The 13,228-nt window shown below is 39.3% G+C and overlaps 7 protein-coding genes and 1 non-coding gene across 8 annotated transcripts; 4 read left to right on the top strand and 4 right to left on the bottom strand.

Moving 5' to 3' along the window:
* Nucleotides 1-105: 105 nt before the first annotated feature.
* Nucleotides 106-1,053, bottom strand: SWD3 (Swd3p; the record flags this gene model as incomplete). The annotated part of the gene is made up of 1 exon (XM_003958931.1): nt 106-1,053. The coding sequence occupies one exon, from the start codon at nt 1,051-1,053 to the stop codon at nt 106-108; it is 948 nt and encodes a 315-aa protein (XP_003958980.1).
* A 222-nt stretch (nt 1,054-1,275) lies between these two features.
* UMP1 (Ump1p) lies at nt 1,276-1,731 on the top strand (the record flags this gene model as incomplete). Its single annotated transcript, XM_003958930.1, has 1 exon — nt 1,276-1,731. The coding sequence occupies one exon, from the start codon at nt 1,276-1,278 to the stop codon at nt 1,729-1,731; it is 456 nt and encodes a 151-aa protein (XP_003958979.1).
* A 391-nt stretch (nt 1,732-2,122) lies between these two features.
* SMY2 (Smy2p) lies at nt 2,123-4,576 on the top strand (the record flags this gene model as incomplete). The annotated part of the gene is made up of 1 exon (XM_003958929.1): nt 2,123-4,576. The coding sequence occupies one exon, from the start codon at nt 2,123-2,125 to the stop codon at nt 4,574-4,576; it is 2,454 nt and encodes an 817-aa protein (XP_003958978.1).
* A 134-nt stretch (nt 4,577-4,710) lies between these two features.
* SEC66 (Sec63 complex subunit SEC66) lies at nt 4,711-5,358 on the bottom strand (the record flags this gene model as incomplete). Its single annotated transcript, XM_003958928.1, has 1 exon — nt 4,711-5,358. One exon carries the CDS (start codon nt 5,356-5,358, stop codon nt 4,711-4,713), a length of 648 nt encoding a protein of 215 aa, XP_003958977.1.
* Nucleotides 5,359-5,565: 207 nt separating this feature from the next.
* Nucleotides 5,566-7,311, top strand: NPL4 (nuclear protein localization protein 4; the record flags this gene model as incomplete). Its single annotated transcript, XM_003958927.1, has 1 exon — nt 5,566-7,311. One exon carries the CDS (start codon nt 5,566-5,568, stop codon nt 7,309-7,311), a length of 1,746 nt encoding a protein of 581 aa, XP_003958976.1.
* A 338-nt stretch (nt 7,312-7,649) lies between these two features.
* SSE2 (adenyl-nucleotide exchange factor SSE2) lies at nt 7,650-9,731 on the top strand (the record flags this gene model as incomplete). Its single annotated transcript, XM_003958926.1, has 1 exon — nt 7,650-9,731. The coding sequence occupies one exon, from the start codon at nt 7,650-7,652 to the stop codon at nt 9,729-9,731; it is 2,082 nt and encodes a 693-aa protein (XP_003958975.1).
* A 587-nt stretch (nt 9,732-10,318) lies between these two features.
* KAFR0Itrna7K lies at nt 10,319-10,417 on the bottom strand. The gene is made up of 2 exons: nt 10,380-10,417; nt 10,319-10,355 (listed from the first exon to the last, which is right to left on the bottom strand). It is a non-coding gene; the product is annotated as a tRNA-Lys (tRNA).
* Nucleotides 10,418-11,144: 727 nt separating this feature from the next.
* On the bottom strand, nt 11,145-12,764 carry DPH2 (2-(3-amino-3-carboxypropyl)histidine synthase; the record flags this gene model as incomplete). Its single annotated transcript, XM_003958925.1, has 1 exon — nt 11,145-12,764. One exon carries the CDS (start codon nt 12,762-12,764, stop codon nt 11,145-11,147), a length of 1,620 nt encoding a protein of 539 aa, XP_003958974.1.
* Between the last annotated feature and the right edge of the window lie 464 nt (nt 12,765-13,228).

Genomic DNA, 13,228 nt, shown 5'->3' with positions numbered 1-13,228 from the left:
AGACTGTCAAATAAATAATTCCGGAAATGAAAAATACGTATACGATTTATAAATGCAGTGCCCAATACAAAAGTAACTATATATTTACACGCCTTTGTACGACTTTTATTGCTGCCATTGCCATATGTGACATTGACCGTTCAACGATAACGTGCACATGAGCTTGTCAGTGCAATGAATGTTTATAATTGGGGATTCCAAGTGATGTTCACTCGGGATGGTTTGAACTAATGTCTTGTCATCCGTCTTCCAGCAGTAGACTTCACCTTGTTCGTACCCACTGACCACTAGGGGCGGTTCACTGTCATTTGGATAGAAGAAATCCATACCGCAGGTGTATTTCAATTTTTTGACGGATCCATCGCTAAATGTTCTAACAACGTCACCTCTTATACAATCCCATATCTTAACGATCCCATCGAGGGACTTCACAAGAAGATATTTGGCATTTTTCGAGAACTTCACATTAGAGATGGGCACGACACCCGTTTCACTTTTCCAATCTTTATCGTACGTGAGAGTCTTGAGACAATGACCCGTTGTGGTATCAAAGATTCTAATGAGTCCATCATAGGATCCCGATCCTAGGACGGAGGAGTCCAATGTGGGGACGTCAATGGATACGACTGCTTCAGAATGTGCAGATATTGTTTTCATCAAGGTACCATTAAGAACGTCCCAAATCTTGATACTCTCGTCCATGGAAGACGAAAAGAGTAAATTGCCTTTACCATTGAAACATAGAGATAGCACTGGAGCAGTGTGGCTAATCAATCTATGTAAAGAACCGTAAACGAGATGTATGATTTCCATTGTGAAATCATTAGAAGCAGTCGCCACACACTGACTATCTGGAGACCAGCAGATATCAGAAATGGGACTCGTATGAGTCGTAAACAACGTAGTGGCAATTTGAAACTCTACGGTATCGTAGACGACAATTTGTAGATTCTTGATAATTGCCAAATACTTACCATCCGGCGAGAACTTAGCCGCAGTAGACTGACCTTCCTCGGAGTGTTCCGCCCCTATAGACCTCTTCAACTGAAACATTGCTAAAAATACACCCCACAACCTCTCTACAATGAACCCACAATGTGCTCATCTCGAACTGTCAACTTCTCTTAAGCCATACAAAATTTCGATTGGCATCATAGAGGATAGATAACTCCGGGTAATCCTCCGCGGGTCAATATAAAAAAGTCAAGAAATAAAGAGAGTGGCAAAAGACGAAGAAAGCCATTGAAGAGCAGAATGTTGAAAGACAAGACCACCATGAATATCATCCCAGCCAGCAGTTTCCAGTCGAGTGTGTCGACTGCGCAGAACAAAGAATTGACGTCGAACGCTGTCGATACGTTGCCGGACACGTTCCGTATGCAAGAAGGTGGTGCGGTGCCCTTATCGACGCAGATGAACGACAGACATCCATTGGAGTCTAAGTTGCGCAACTGGGAGCAGACAGAGCGCGGCAGGCAGATGGAGCAGTACCGCCAAGTGTTTGGTATTGCTGAGCCCATGAAGAGAGTCATGGAACTGAATATTGTCAAGAGTACCGAATTCAACCCATTGAATACGAGCCACCATACATCCATACACGAGGATATCCTTCTCAATAAGGACAACAGTGTCGCCTGGGAAGATATCTACCGTAACAACGACGGTCTCCAGTCCGGTATGATGGTGGGAAACGATGTTCACACCAAAATTGAGAGGAGTCTGGGTATCTGAGTCGTGGAAACTCCAGCTGTACAATCCACCCACGTGCCATCACACTCCCCCATTCCCACTCTCAATGCTGCCCAGATAGTTACACATCCATACTTTATATATACTTGTATCTGACAAAAATCATATCGTGCTGAACGACTACTACTACTTCTTCTTCTTGATCTCTCCAGATTTTGACAAAAAAAGCAAAAAATTTTCTTTGCGATGAAGTTTAACACTGTACATTGCAGGTTATTCTTGAAACTTCAGAGTGGTAGAACTCCATTTTTGGTGCGTTTTTCACTGGGAATTGCTCAATTATACGCAGAAATAGAATCTGAGACGTTTCGTTTTGTGTCAAAGTGTCTAACAGTGTGCAATAGAACTCAATCAGAGAATCAGAAATATATACATGAATTTTGAACATAACAGCCCAATTCCGACGTCTGCCGACCAGCCTTTGAAGCAGTCTTCGTCTTTTAGCTCCATTCATGCCCATTTCAACAAGCTAAGTGTCCAAACTGGCGGTGGAAATCTTGATAATATGGAAAATTCAATTAATCAAGGTTTTACTCGTACTGTTAATCCGCTCTCGAATGGCGTACGCGCCCCATTGAGTAGAACCACCTCCTTGATGGATTCCATAGGCATTCAAAGAGCCTCGAGCCCTTTCACTCCATCTAAGAGGGATCCCTTCGACGCTTTACAAAGTCAAGATCATACTTTACTCAACTCATGGAATCACAATCCAACGGATTTTCCAATGAATAATGGACCTGTTCAAGTGCCAGCCCCATTAACTGCTCAGGATCCCATGTCGCGGATTGGGGACTTCAGTTCTGCATTACCTTCTAATTCAATGATGCCAGGTTATAACACTACTCCCGGCACTCCTTCAACATTTACAGGAAAACGATTTCCTGCTTTCCACTCACCTGCAGTTGCACTCGATCCAATGTCGCGTCAACCATCTCAATGGAAGTACTTGGATCACCAGGGCAACATTCAAGGTCCATTTGACTCATCAAATATGTCGCTATGGTTCAGAAGTAACTATTTCCAACCCGCTCTCCAAATATGCAGAGTTGGAACTAGTCCTGAACCATTGGGTATCAATAATAAATTCATTCCATTGGGTGAATTAATGGCCAAATTAAATAATTTCACAGATCCATTCACTTGTTTTGATGACATTGCAGCAACGGCCACTGCGATCCCTGCCAATAACAATGCCAAACCATTCAAATCAAATACTAATGATAATAATGTAACTCCAAAGGCTAAAGTGGAAAGTGATGATTTCACTTTCGACGAAATTTTACATTTGAAGGACAGTGAAGGCGGATACTATCACGAAGTCGCTGTTCCAGTACCAGTAAATAGAAAACATGTCAAAAAGATAGATTATGACACAATAATTGAAGATCGTAAACTACCTGAGATTTTTGAAATTAAAGAAACTTTGTGTTATCATAAACTGGACAAAAATGGTGTTCCAATTGAACCAGCGTCGGCCAATCAGCCGCTGGTTCAGGAGGTTAAAGAAATCGAAGCTGTAAAGACATCAGTCGAAGCTGTAAAGACATCAGTCGAAGCTGTAAAGACATCAGTCGAAGCTTTACCTGTTCCAAAAGAGATTCTAGAAACTAAAGTTGAAGAAACATCACCTTCCAAAAGTGCAAAACAAACTAATGATGACAAAGAACGTAAACTTAAGGAGAAGGCTGAATTGATGGCTAAAAAATTATTAGAAGAGCAAGAAAGAGATGAATTGGAAAGAAAGAAAAGAGAAGAACAACGTAATTTGAAGAAGCAAAAGAAATTGAAGGAACAGGAGGAGAAGAAATCAAAAGCCAAAAAGGAAGCTGAAGAAAAGGTGAGAAAAGCTGAAGAAAAGAAACAGAAAAATGCTGAAGAAGAGGATAAGGATGGTGCTCAAAATCAAAATCAAATTCCAAAGACAACCGTGGCACCTTGGGCTGGTAAGATCAAAGAAAAGCCTTCTATCAAAGCTGTGTCTATTGCTGAATTACAAAGACAAGAAGACGAAAGGCAGGCAAAGGTCGAAAGAAGAAAACTTGAAGAAGCTGAAAAATTGAGCCAGCAAATTTTGAAGGAAGAAAGAGAAAAGCAACAATTGAAATCGGTCTTAACTTGGGCAAATAATCCATCTTCCAACTCTGTACCAATCAATATTAATATCAAGTCACAGTTGAAGAAGTTGCCTATTAAGTCGTCACCCACCACAGCAAAGGCGTCCATTACCCCCGTAGCAAAAGAATTTGAGGATCCAAGTTTTATTGAAGAGCAAAAGAAGATTTGGGAACAAGTTCAACGTACCAGTAAAACTAAAACTGCTACGACAACTGTTTCTAGCAATGCAAATAACAACGCATGGACTACTGTATCATCGAAATCTGCCATGACAACAAATAAAAATTCAACGAGGCAAATTGGTTCATCTACTAGTATCCCTGGCTTAAAAGTCAAAAGTACACCAGTTGCTGCGTCAATTCCAGCTGCATATCCAGGTAATGCCTCAATTTCCCTACGTAGAGATTTCTTAAAATGGTGCAAGTCTCAAATGAAATTAAATCAAGGTATCACAGCAACTAATGTATTGGAAGTCCTTTTGAGTTTGCCTGCCGGTCCAGAAGCAAAAGAAATTATTGCTGATACTATCTATTCAAATAGTTCTATGATGGATGGTAGAAGGTTTGCAACTGAATTTGTCAAGAGAAGGGTTGCCTGCGAAAAGGAAGTGAACGATCCATTGAGTTGGAGTGAAGCACTTGCATTACCAGAAGGTAATGCTGATGACTGGGAGTTCCAGGTAGTGAGCAAGAAAAAAGGTAGAAGATCTTAGAGGTCTTTTTGAAATGTATATCTAGAAAAAATTAGTTCAACAATTTTGTACAGTGTATTAAATTTCCATTTTGTAGTTATCTTCTTCAATTATATTTGAATCTATATTTTGAGAGGCCAACATTAATATGGCACCTAAGCGGTGATGAGTCTACCATCATTGGCGATGTTCAATTCCCATTCTGAAATGCAAACTTGTTTACGTTTTAGGATAGATTGGTAACGTCTCATTAATGCTTGATTAAAACAAATTTCTCGGCATAAAACTACGAAATTTTGAGCCCAACCAGATTGAAGAGACTCAGCTTCCTGGATGGTTTCTTTGAATTCAACTTCATTTAGCTTAATTTCAGTTTGATAACGCTGCCAGTATTCATCACCAACTGATCCATTTTTATATAGTACTTCAATTTGAGGAGCCATTTCCTTCAATTTGAATGAACGTCTGATGGCTTCAGCACCTCTATTCAAAAGTGCAGCTTTGATTACCTTTTCATGAACTTTCTTTTCATCAGCCATCTCTTTAACTTCGAAATACAAGTCTCTTGCATCGTGTTCGTCGAATATAGAGGCCAACTCGCTCATTTTCTTAATTTGATCTCTTTTATGGTACATTGAGAAAATCCATAGTGATATAACCACGATAGCAGCGTAGACGAATGGTGTGTAGAACGAAAGTGGAATTGTTTCTACTTTCTCTTCATTGAATTCGAAAAATGTCCCGTTTGAATATGTATTATTACTGCCGTTAAACGTCCCATTGAACGTAGAGTCACTATCCATCGTTAGAATCTTCTTTCGATCGAGGATCTGGTATTGACTTGTAGTGTTTTAATACATGTAATTTTTCAAAAACTCTTGATGCCAACAAAGCTTTTTTCTTTCATTTATAGAGATCGCATATCAAGAAAAAGTTGATATTAGCAGGGAAGAGCCAAGTATAGTAAAATTATAACTAAAGGCTACTATAAAACCAGACCTACTGATACGATGTTGATTAGATTCAGATCAAAGGATGGTATGCACAGGGTATCCTGTGAAAAAACGGATGCATTCGGTTCTTTATTGGAAAAGTTATTGCCACAATTAAGTCCTGCTGCAGACCCATCTACTTTTAGTGTGTCTCACAATCCAGGTGAAGTTGGTGAGCCTGCAGTGGTGTTGATGGAAAGATCAGTGGGTGACTTGGGGCTCAACCATGGTGATATTGTGTATATTACTTTCCAGGCCAAATCAGAGGGGGCCGCAGGTGATGAAACGCCACATTCGAGTAGCATGCAGGCTTCAATCAATATCACTCCTACTAATGTCAATGGTCCGCTGGACGTGAAGGAATTGGCGATAGATGAAGAACTGGAGAAGGAAGAAGGTTTGATTCCAAGGGAAAGATCGCATCTCTGTAAGCATGGTGATAAGGGTATGTGTGAGTATTGCTCTCCCTTGCCACCATGGGATAAAGAATATCACGAGGAGAACAAGTTCAAGCATATCTCGTATCATTCCTATTTGAAGAAATTGAATGAGACCACGAATAAGAAATCTAGCGGTAGCTCATATATTGCTCCCTTATCACAACCAGATTTTAAGATCGATAAAGGTTGCAGAAATGGCCACGAACCATGGCCTCGCGGTATTTGTTCAAAATGTCAACCTTCTGCGATCACTTTACAATTACAAGAGTTTAGAATGGTCGATCATGTCGAATTCCAAAAGAGTGAATTGATTAATGAATTTATCGAATCCTGGAGGTTCACTGGTATGCAAAGGTTTGGCTATCTCTTCGGTTCGTACAAAAGATACGATGCCACGCCTTTAGGGATGAAAGCCGTCGTAGAGGCCATCTATGAGCCACCTCAGCATGATGAACAAGATGGGTTGACTATGGACGTTGTACAAGTTAAAGAAGAAATTCAGCATGTTCTCTCGCTAGCAAACAGAATGGGTCTAACGTGCATCGGCCTTATCTTCACAGATTTATCTGATGCAGGTAATGGTGATGGTTCTGTGTTTGCCAAGAGACATAAGGATTCGTTCTTTCTATCATCATTGGAAATTATAATGGCGGCGAAACATCAACTCGAGCATCCAAATGTTTGTAAGTACAGTGAACAAGGGGTTTTCTCATCAAAATTTGTTACATGTGTAGTTTCCGGTAATTTGGAAGGAGAGATTGACATTACTAGTTACCAAGTGTCGAAAGAAGCAGAAGCATTGGTTGATGCAGGTATGATCAGCGGATCTACACACCCATCTATGGCATACATCAACGATACAACCACAGAAAGATACGTTCCTGAGATTTTCTACATGAAAGTGAACGAATACGGTACCACGGTGAAAGAGAATGCAAAGCCAGCGTTTCCCGTGGATTATTTACTAGTCTCGTTAACGCACGGTTTCCCCAAGACTGACACTCAATCCAATGCCAGATTCATCCAAACGAAGGGATTCCCATGGGCCAACAGACAGTCCATGGGACAGTCTCAGGACTATACCGAGTTGAAAAGATACCTTTACAATGCCAGTGTCGGGGGCGATTTCAACGTTCTGCACGATCAAATCTCGAATTTCCATCTCCTTCTCTACATACACACTCTACAGATCCTGTCGGAAGAAGAGTGGGACCTACTAGTGAAGGCCTCGGGAAACACAGATTTTGAAGAGCCCCTCCTGCAATTGACCACCACACCGGGCTGGCAGACTCTCATCATGATTTTGCAAGAAAGTGCCGCCTAACGGACCCCCGTCCACTACATACTCGAGTATATACATCTCAATACACATGCACATCTACCAAACGCCCCAAACCGGCCATCTGACCGTCCACTGGCCTTCAAACTCGCCATTCCCATCAACTTCATCTGCCCATCGAAGTCGATTTTTCTAGAAGCTTCGAGGTCTGTCACTTTGCACGAACAGTTGAAAATTTTTACGATTTTCTTTCTTTTTAAGTTTGTCATTGCAGCAGATGACCATTGAAAAATTAGAGTGTAGTGTATATAATAACGGTTTGGTTTGTAATTTATAAGCGTAATCAAATATTGTTATAATCCAGGAAACATACTATATTAGTGATGAGTACTCCATTTGGTTTAGATTTAGGTAACGATAACTCCGTTTTAGCTGTTGCCAGAAACAGAGGTATTGACATCGTTGTCAATGAAGTTTCTAACCGTTCCACTCCATCTGTCGTTGGTTTTGGTCCAAAAAACAGATACTTGGGTGAAACTGGTAAGACCAAGCAGACTTCTAACATCAAGAACACCGTTACAAACTTAAAGAGAATTGTCGGTTTAAATTACGATGATGAAGATTTTGAACAAGAATCTAAATTTTTCACTTCCAAATTAGTTAAATTAGATGACGGTAAGATCGGTGCTCAAGTCAGATTCGCCGGTGAACAACAAACTTACTCTGCTGTCCAATTAACTGGTATGTTTATTGACAAAGTCAAGCACACTGTCATTGACGAAACTAAGGCCAATTTGACCGATGTTTGTGTCGCTGTCCCAGCTTGGTACTCTGAAGAACAACGTTACGCCATGGCTGACGCTGTCAGAGTTGCTGGTTTAAACCCTGTCAGAATCGTTAACGATATCACCGCTGCCGGTGTTTCTTACGGTGTTTTCAAGACCGATTTACCAGAAGGTGAAGAAAAACCAAGAATCGTCGCTTTAGTGGACATTGGTCACTCTTCTTACACCTGTTCCATCATGGCATTCAAGAAAGGTGAATTAAAGGTCTTAGGTACTGCTTACGATAAACATTTCGGTGGTAGAGACTTTGACCGTGCTATCACTGAACATTTCGCTGATGAATTCAAAGGTAAATACAAGATTGACATTAGAGAAAATCCAAAGGCTTATAACAGAATTTTAACTGCTGCTGAAAAGTTAAAGAAAGTCTTATCTGCTAACACTGCTGCTCCATTCTCTGTCGAATCTGTCATGAACGATGTCGATGTTTCTTCTCAAATGACCCGTGAGGAATTAGAAGAATTAGTTAAGCCATTATTAGAACGTGTCACTGACCCTGTCACTAGAGCTTTAGCTCAAGCTAACATCTCTGCCGAAGAAGTCGATTACGTCGAATTAATTGGTGGTACTACTCGTATCCCAACTCTAAAGCAATCTATCTCTGATGCTTTCGGTAAACCATTATCCACCACTTTAAACCAAGATGAAGCTATTGCTAAGGGTGCTGCTTTCATCTGTGCTATTCACTCTCCAACTTTAAGAGTCAGACCATTCAAATTCGAAGATATTCACCCATTATCTGTTTCATACTCTTGGGACAAGCAAGTTGAAGATGAAGATCACTTAGAAGTCTTCCCAGTCAACTCCAGTTTCCCATCCACCAAAATGATCACTTTACACCGTACTGGTGACTTCTCCATGGAAGCTAAATACACTGACAAGGACCAACTACCAAAGGATGTTCCTGTCGAAATCGCCAGGTGGGATATCTCAGGTGTTCAACTTGCTGAAGGTCAAGAATCTATCCCAGTTAAATTAAAGTTGAGATGTGACCCATCTGGTTTACACATCATTGAAGAAGCTTACACTTTAGAGGACATCATTGTCAAGGAAGAAATTCCATTACCTGATGATGCTCCAGAAGATGCTGAACCTGAATTCAAGGAAGTCACCAAGACTGTCAAGAAGGATACTTTAACAATCACTCCACATACATTTGCCCTAAATGCTTCTTCATTGAATGAATTAATCGAAAAGGAAAATGAATTAACTGCTCAAGACAAATTAGTTTTCGAAACTGAAGACCGTAAAAACGCTTTAGAAGAATATATTTACACTTTACGTGGTAAGTTAGAAGAAGAATACGCTCCATTTGCCTCTGAACAAGAAAAGACTAAACTAACTGGTATGTTATCCAAGGCTGAAGAATGGTTATACGACGACGGTTACGATTCCATTAAGGCCAAGTACATTGCTAAATACGAAGAATTAGCATCCATAGGTAACGTTATCAGAGGTAGATACTTAGCTAAGGAAGAAGAAAAGAAGCAAGCTTTGAGAGCTAAGCAAGAAGCTTCCCAAATGGCTGACTTAGCTGCTAAGTTAGCTGCCCAAAGAAAAGCCGAAGCTGAAGCCAAGGAAGAAACCGCTGACGCTGAAGGTGATGTTGACCTTGATTAAGCGTATATGAGGATGGAGGACCTCTTTCCTCTTTCTTTGAAAAAGTTTGAATCCTGATTTGTATATTGCCACATTAATTATTATCTTTCTCCTATATTTTCTAGATACAGTATATATTATTATCTTTAGTACCATGATAAAAATATTTTAAAGTTATAAATGAACTATGCAACAACTCTGCATGTAGGAACCGTCAGTACCCAACTGCTATTGTCTTGAAGGTTTAAGATATCTGTAACCGTGGCAAGCGTTTTCTTAAAAAACGAAGGATCAGCTACAGTCAATTATACAAAGCTATGATGAAAAATACAGGGCTTTAAGTCTTCTACAGATAAATATAGTAACTACTTGAAAAGCAAATAATGCAATTGCGTGAATTACGTGAATTACGTACTTGAGCTAAATCCAACAGTGCTACAGACCACAAATCAAATCGAACTGATGACTTATGTAAAAATAAAAGGTGAACAAAAGGAAAAATAATAGTAGCTGATAAATAGCGGACCTACTGTATCAAATGTACTTGTCGATTACAATATGAAAGGTCAAGTGAGAGAGATCAGCCCATCTAAATAAAAAAATAAGAACTCCTCATAGGGGGCTCGAACCCCTGACATTTCGGTAATCCTTGCTTAAGTATATAATTACTTAAAAGCCGAACGCTCTACCAACTGAGCTAACAAGGATGAGTTCTTAACAAGTATTACGTTAAGATACAATCGTTAAGTCAGTATCTTTTTTGACTGACATTAAACTTTATTCATGAATTGGTACGTTTTTTCGGAACCGAAATGCTGAAAATGGCATTATACCGACATTTTTATATTTTGATAGTTAGAATGGCAAATCTTTGAATGTTTTAGAGTGTTTACATTTACATTTACATAATAATGAAGGAATATGTCAACTATCAAATTTATTGGTAGTAGACATTGCATAGTATGAAGAATGGGCGTCTCGAATATCATAGAAGGAAATTATTATTACAACCCAAACTATGTTGGAAAAAGTGTAAAAAGTATAAATACCCAGGTTAAAACGTGAAGGAGAGATCGACTGCATAATCAATTTCTTATAATGATTTTATTTGTAATTAGTCAACAAAGAAGTAGCTGCACTCTTGGAAGTGTACTGAATATAATACCCCAATTATTATTGCAATATCAAAATATTATGACCTTCCGTAATAAAGAACGTATTATGATACTTCTTGTGAAGTACTCTGGCAAAAAGTTACGAATAAATATATTTATCTTATATAGGACAGCTACTAACAAAGCCGCTTGAATAATAACATTATTTGATGCATCTAATCTGTGTCTAGTATGGCTAACCATGTACATTAAATTATTGAGAAATTGTCATAAAAGAGTAATTTGCATTTGATTTGATAAACAAAGGTACTGTCCTTCCTCAGTTTTTCTCAGTTGCATCTTTAACATCAAATTGGTATCCTCTAGCTACACCAGTGATACCTTCTTCGACAGTAGCACCATCTTCTTCATAATCTACATCGGCATTGAAATCGCTACCAAGCCCTTTCCAGTGTCTCTCTTGTAAACGAGCTGCTGCTGTTGAAACAGTCCCCTTAATGACAGCACCTCCTGTAACTGTACGAATCAAGTCCTTACTATCGGCTGGACTTTCAAGCTCCAAGTGCTGTAGAGCCCTCAACGGTCTTGAATTGCTGACATAATTACCAGTAACGGCATCAAACTCTGGAGCCCCATCATCTTCCTCATTAGAATCTTTGTCATTGTCTTCAGCATCATCTTGCTCTTCGATTTCATTTAGAACTGTTTCAAAATCGACAATCCATTTACCAGTCCATGTAACGTCAGCCTTGAGAGCCATGGTTAACTCGTAAGGTGTAACAATTGGTTTATAAAACTCGTTATACTGGTCAAGAACGATACCGCTTTGTCCGCAACCTAAGATGCACCAAATATCAACACTATCAAAATTAGCAAGTTTTGCAACGTTTGGTTTCCCTACAACGAATAAATAATGTTTTTTCCCATTATCTTTGATTAATTGAATTAATCTATTGATTGTCTCCTTTGTACTTCTTAAAGAAAGCGTGTTCACTAAGATACCTATACAACCTGCAGTTCTCGCAACATGCATATACTTGTAACGTTTCATCAGTGATGGGAAGGGACCAGTTGTAATTGTGTTGTCCTGCGTATCATATAAATGTGATGACTTGAACATGGTGGTAAGATACAATAAACGAGGATCCTGAGGTATTGAGATGTGGAACAATGAATAATCGCATTGCAAATCAGATTCTTCTAGTTTAATGTTGTCCTTAGCGTAAAGCTTCCTATTTCCCAGTTCAAAGGTTACGTTATCTTCGGTGTTGATTAATTTGTCTTTTCCTATAATAGTAACATTATCATTTATTAAGTTATCATTTATTGTGGCATAAATGATATTTTGGTAGCCTTCTTCGTGTAACTTCTCAAAAATAGTTCTAATATAAAAAGTGAAAGGTGCATTCCCCATGATGCATATCTTTTCATTTTTTTCTTTGAAAGTTTCCATGAATGTCTTCATGATATCGTCAACTTGTAAGAATGGTATCCCAAATGTATAAACCACCGGTAACTTTTGGATGGCGTTAAGACACGCATCGCCGAAATGCACGACCATATCAGCATTGACATGTTCTGCAGCGACTTCATCAACACAGCACGAACTGTAAGCAGTATCGGCTAGTACCCAAAACTGTCTATCTTGCTCGTCATCTTTGAAACTGTCCTGCAGTAATCTTATGACAAAGGAGGAGTCCATGACTAAGAAATCTGGGAACTGTAAAGTAATTCTCTTGTACTGAGGGTTTCTCTTGAAAAAATCAACCAAATCATCTATCATATAGTGTTTGGATAATGTCTGAGGAAGATCGACATTTGGAGATAACGGACCCAAGTAAGAGGTCCTGTCATGGTCTGAAGTAGTAAATTTTTGAAATTCCAAGTCTGATTGTGTGGAAACAGGTAAAGGAACGTCTAAAGCAGCCTCTGTAGCCATGGTATTGTGATGTTTCAGTTGCGATGAGCTTGTTTAACTAAACGTTGAATTTGTCAGATATCGAAAATTTTTCAGTTTAAAGCGATGAGCTTTAAATATGAAGATCAAGACGGTGACAGAGACACCTCACATGGTGTCGAGAGATCCGATAGTTTCGCGAATATCGAGATTTCAGAGTGCCAATTTCACTGCTATATGTATGGTGTGTCTGTAGGTGCTTAGTTAATGGACAAGTAGTTACAAGAATTTTGTAGATTTCTGTGTCTCTTTTGTTCAAAATCGACAGAATCAACATCTTGGAGCCTGAATGGTGCATATCAGACGGGTCTAAACCGTATTTTCTACCTTCCTTTTTAGTTTCATGGAAGAATCATCGAAACAGTTCTTGATGACACAGATGACTAATGCAATAATCAGCGAATATTGGTCACATAGGCAAACCACCTCGAGTGACGGTCAAGCGA

Source organism: Kazachstania africana, chromosome 9, assembly GCF_000304475.1.
Source record: "Kazachstania africana CBS 2517 chromosome 9, complete genome".
Lineage (NCBI taxonomy): Eukaryota > Fungi > Ascomycota > Saccharomycetes > Saccharomycetales > Saccharomycetaceae > Kazachstania > Kazachstania africana.
Note: the sequence above shows the minus strand (reverse complement) of the source record. Positions and strands in the feature narration are given on the sequence as shown.